General features: G+C 34.3%; 1 protein-coding gene across 1 annotated transcript in view; it reads left to right on the forward strand.

Annotated features, from left to right (window-relative positions):
- The first annotated feature begins 3,847 nt into the window (after nt 1-3,847).
- PTBP3 (polypyrimidine tract binding protein 3) overlaps nt 3,848-4,543 on the forward strand; it is a 36,280-nt gene continuing 35,584 nt past the window's right edge. Inside the window, exon 1 of the mRNA XM_010726130.3 lies at nt 3,848-3,944. Coding sequence (XP_010724432.2) covers nt 3,915-3,944 — 30 coding nt within the window. The 5' untranslated portion in view covers nt 3,848-3,914. The remainder of the gene's footprint in view (nt 3,945-4,543) is intronic.

Below are 4,543 nucleotides of genomic sequence, written 5' to 3' on the forward strand. Positions count from 1 at the left end.
ACTTTAGCATTTAGAAAATACTTTAAAAATATTTAAAAAATAATTTACTTTGCATTTCTTTTAAAATTGCTACATGAATCTTGAAGAATCCACACACAAAAAAAAAGGCAAACAAAACTAGTCTCAAATGAGAAATGCCTGTTTTTAAGAAGACAATGAGACAGTTTTCAAAATTATTTTGTGTACAGTTCGTGACACTACTGAATTTGGAATTGTAGCTAAGTACTTCACGCAGTATATTTAGGATTTCTTAGAAGTCTGCACTGCATCTTCTATTATGGCATCTGCCCTTAGAAGTTGTTTAAGCTATTATTGTATTATAGTAACTTCATATTTCAGCAGTATATATTGTCTTAGCTTCATCAATTATTTGATACCAAATCTCTTCTTCTGAAGAGAAACCTTTGTCTCTTCTTAATGAAATCAACAAAGCTGATACTTGGGTCATTTTTTTTTTTTAACTTTTTAGGTTTTTTTTTAACTTTTTAATTTATTTTTTTTTAAATTACCATTGCATGACTCTTTAAGAGTGTATTGTATCTTGTTACTGGTGTAGCAGGAAGCTTCAATAATTGATAGTTCAGACTGTAGAGCTGAGTGTGTTGCTAAAAGAACCATAGAGCATTCAAGCCTACAGAAGAGCAGCTATCTATGCTAAAACAACTTTCTTTGATGGTGTCTGATGATCAGGCTATTGAGCCAATGTGTTTGGGAGGGAACTTCGCAGTGGAGGAAGAAAGGTTTGCCTGTTTGTGATCATTGCCTATAATTTCCTTCTGTTTCAGCATATTGAAATGTCGGCTTTCTCTGTGTTTATTTTTAATACAAATATATCACCTTGAAATTTCTATTAGTTTAACTTCCATTTTCTTAGAAATGTTTTTATTTTGACATCAATAACATTGTACTTCACATTAAATCCTCACTTTGAAAGTAGAATTTTCTCTCTGCTGTTGCAAATGTAGTCTATGGAAGAAAGAACAAAGGAATATGAAAAATGCTTGGAAAGATTTTTGCAGAAATAGAAAATAATGGGAATTTTCTTACTTGATCATGACCCTTAACTTTTATTTTTTTCCAATGAGATTCTGCAAAAATTAATGGGGTGTGCATTAGAACTTCATTTAATGAATATTTGATAACAATTTGTAGCTAGTATAACTTGAAAACGTTATTCACAGTGTAGATTTTGGAACAGAAATTCTTCTGCTTCTGAATAGAATCACGTAGAAAAATATCAAAGCTGCAGTTTATGTGCAAGGAGAAAGGTGTGTTTAGGATGAATTATTATTTCATTGGGCCAATTTTTTTGTTGTTCTATTTGTCTCATAGTAGAATGCTATGATCATATCGTCATTATTATTATTATTAATCTTGGAAGCAGTTCAGAAAGCAGATATTCTGTAGGAAAACAAACAGTATATCTTTCAGATGAAATGTGAGTTAGTCACAGATTATTCCATTTGTAATTAACTATACTGGAAAAATCTGTGGCTAGCAAGAAAGATAGGAAGTTGCTCTAACTTTTTGTTGTAAGTGCCTCAGTTACGGAATTTTTGACACATTGCTATCAGAAGTCTTAAAATCATGGAACAGTTTATGTAATTTCAAGGAAGGCATCAATTGCTGTAGTCTGAAGTTTTGTAATATGCCTTTAGTCAGGGAAATTGGCCACAGTAGATGAGGAAAAATTGTTTCATGAAATTGTCATTGGTTGTTGCATCCTGAAGACACCACTTGCTGGGCTTGTTATTTGCCACTACAGATTTTACTTATTTTAAAGAAATACTTAAAATTCTATTTTCCACCATTTTTGAATTTCTACTCAATAACTAAAGAATCAATTTGATCTAGCTGTTGGATGCTCTGTTGCTCTTATCAATGCTCAATTCCAAACAAATGCAGAAATTTTGTAGAGAAAGAGGAGAGGTGTAAGTCAGCTTGTGATTTAAGAAAAAATAATCTTAGCCCATTATGAGATTATTGATGTGTTCGGGATGCTGGTATGAGAATGGGGACTAAAGATACCGTGGTCAACTCAGACTGTTGTGGTGTGAAATCTGAAACAGCAGCGTTGGTGTAAGGGCCTTTTTAAGCTGACGTCTTTCTTGGAAGAAGTTCCTGCCAAGTGTGTCAAAATCAGTGGCAAGAAGGATATCTTAAGATATCTTAAGATATCTTAGGATATCCTAAAAGGAACTTTGCAAGCAGGATTTGGTTGCTCTGCCTAGTTTTCCAGCTGGAGTTTCTAAACAGCAATTAACTAAAAATAAGCCAACTGAAAGCTTGTGTAGGAGCACTGGCAAGACTGTTGAGCCTCAACAGAAAGACTTAAGAATTTGTAGCATAATACCTGGACCAAAGTAACTTCTGGTGTAGTCACTTTTAACACTTGCCTTTTTAGCAGAGCAGTGTTTAGATCTTTGTCCTACATCATACTTAATTATGCTTCAAAGTATTTCTTTCAGTACTTTCTGGGAAAGGACCTGAATTTGAGAACTGGAATTCTGTCATCCCTTTGTAGACTTGTGTTTATAAATATGTAGGAGGATACTGGTGGACAAAATGTCTTCTGTCTTTCCTTCTCCAGACTAACCCCAACGCATGCATGTTGTGCTTCAGCTTTGGGAGAACTGTGTCAATCTTTGCATTCTTCTAGAATGGTTCTACATTGGATTTGATTTTTGTTTCAGACAGTGACTGAGAAAGCCGATCAGCTGCATGTTTGGATAAAGGACAAAATGTAGAACATTGTCTTTGTGGTATCCTTGTGCTTCAGAAGTAGGTTGGTCATCTGTCTGCAAGAAGTTTGCTGATAGCAGTTCTCTTGTAGCAGGCTCTTGTAGGGAGCACAGCATAATAAGTAAATAGACTGTAACTGTGTGTGGGTAGATAAATAATTTAGTATTAGGACAGAAAGTTGCATATCAGAACAGCATTTCAGTGGAGTATTCAGATAATAGTATAATAAAAAATTGTGGATGTGAGAAAACAAGTTTTGTTATAAGCACTCTAGAATCATTGTGGCTCTCAAGCCAATTATTCTGTAGCATCTTAATTTAACATGTCACTGTTTTGTTTACAAAAACTTAAGTACAGTCTTAAGTATACTTCATGATATGCAAGCAAATTGATGTTATGAAGATAGTTATACATTTCTAACGATGACTGTTTCCTGTATTGTAAGAGACTCAACACTTTCATTAGATCAAGTAAAACAGCTGACAAAGTGATGACCTTGTGGGATAAAAGAGCTTTCATTGTCATGGCTATCTATATTCCTAAGTTGATGGCTGTCAAAAGGCAGGTAGAACCTATGCAGCTGTGTTAGGAGATGCTAGTTCAATGATGCATCTGCTCAGGTACAGGCACATGTCACCACTGAATGTTGTGATTACACTTTCCAACGGAATGATTAGTCCCACTTTCTGGAGCAGTTCAATCTATGCAGCAGTGTGCTATAGCTCACTGCAGTTCTGCAGAGTTGTAGCATAGACTGCTGCAGACACCTGAATTATTTTGTGTGTCTGTGTGCACACGTGTCAGTAACTTGGATTTGTTTCCTTGATCTGGATTGCAGCACAAATCCACAAGCAATGTGAAATTCCTCATTCGAGGAAGCTGTATTCATGGAATGGTCCACAAAGGGTGCAGATTTATTAAGAAGGTTGCTTATTTTCTTTCAGAATATGCTTGAACTTGTTCTTAGATGGCTGAAATATCTTTAAGAGGAAGATTGTTTGATTTACAGTTTCTCTGTATTATCTCTTATAGTGAGTTATGGTCTTTGTGATTTGCTATGAAGGCTTGTCTGTTCTTCTTGGTGTTTTAGACCCTGAATGTTAATATCTTTTGTGGAAGCAATCTAAGAATTTTGCCCAGAAGTCAGTGTAAAACATTCCAGTTACAATTTCATGTGCCATACCTGCAAAATATCTAATGCTGTAAGTTGTTGATTCTTCCTTTTTATTGGAAGCAGTAAAATTTTAGTTGAAAGCAGACCTTTTTGTTTATTTGCTGTGCAATATAAATTCCATGAAATATGTATATCTAATAGTGCATAGTTTGTAGATTTTTCTCATCCTTAGACAACTTAATCTGACTTGTGAAAATCCTGCCTTTACACACTTTCTTAATTTCTGCATAAATTTTAAGTAAATAGCTTGTTAAAATAGTGGGTTCTGGTTTCTGGCTGAAGATGCTTATTTGAGTCCTGAATTGAATCAGTTGTGAAAGCCTTTTAAAATGTAAGGGGTTGGGAAATTATTTTGTTCTGAAAAAGCCTTCAGCGTATTTTTTGGGTTTCAGCTCATTTAAATTAAATATGAAATTGTGAGAATGTATATTAAATCCTTGAAACTAACTTAATCTGTTAAAATAATCATAGGTATGTTTGATGCCAGAGTTCTTAATGAAACCACAAAATAGCTACAAGATAGTCTGTAAAGGTGCCTGCTGCTGGAGGTTGTCATGCTGAAACAACAACTTTAGATTCGGCCTTCTTAAAAAATGCAGATATTTATTCTGTTGAATAAACACTAAT

This window comes from Meleagris gallopavo, chromosome Z (genome assembly GCF_000146605.3).
Source record: "Meleagris gallopavo isolate NT-WF06-2002-E0010 breed Aviagen turkey brand Nicholas breeding stock chromosome Z, Turkey_5.1, whole genome shotgun sequence".
Classification (NCBI taxonomy): domain Eukaryota; kingdom Metazoa; phylum Chordata; class Aves; order Galliformes; family Phasianidae; genus Meleagris; species Meleagris gallopavo.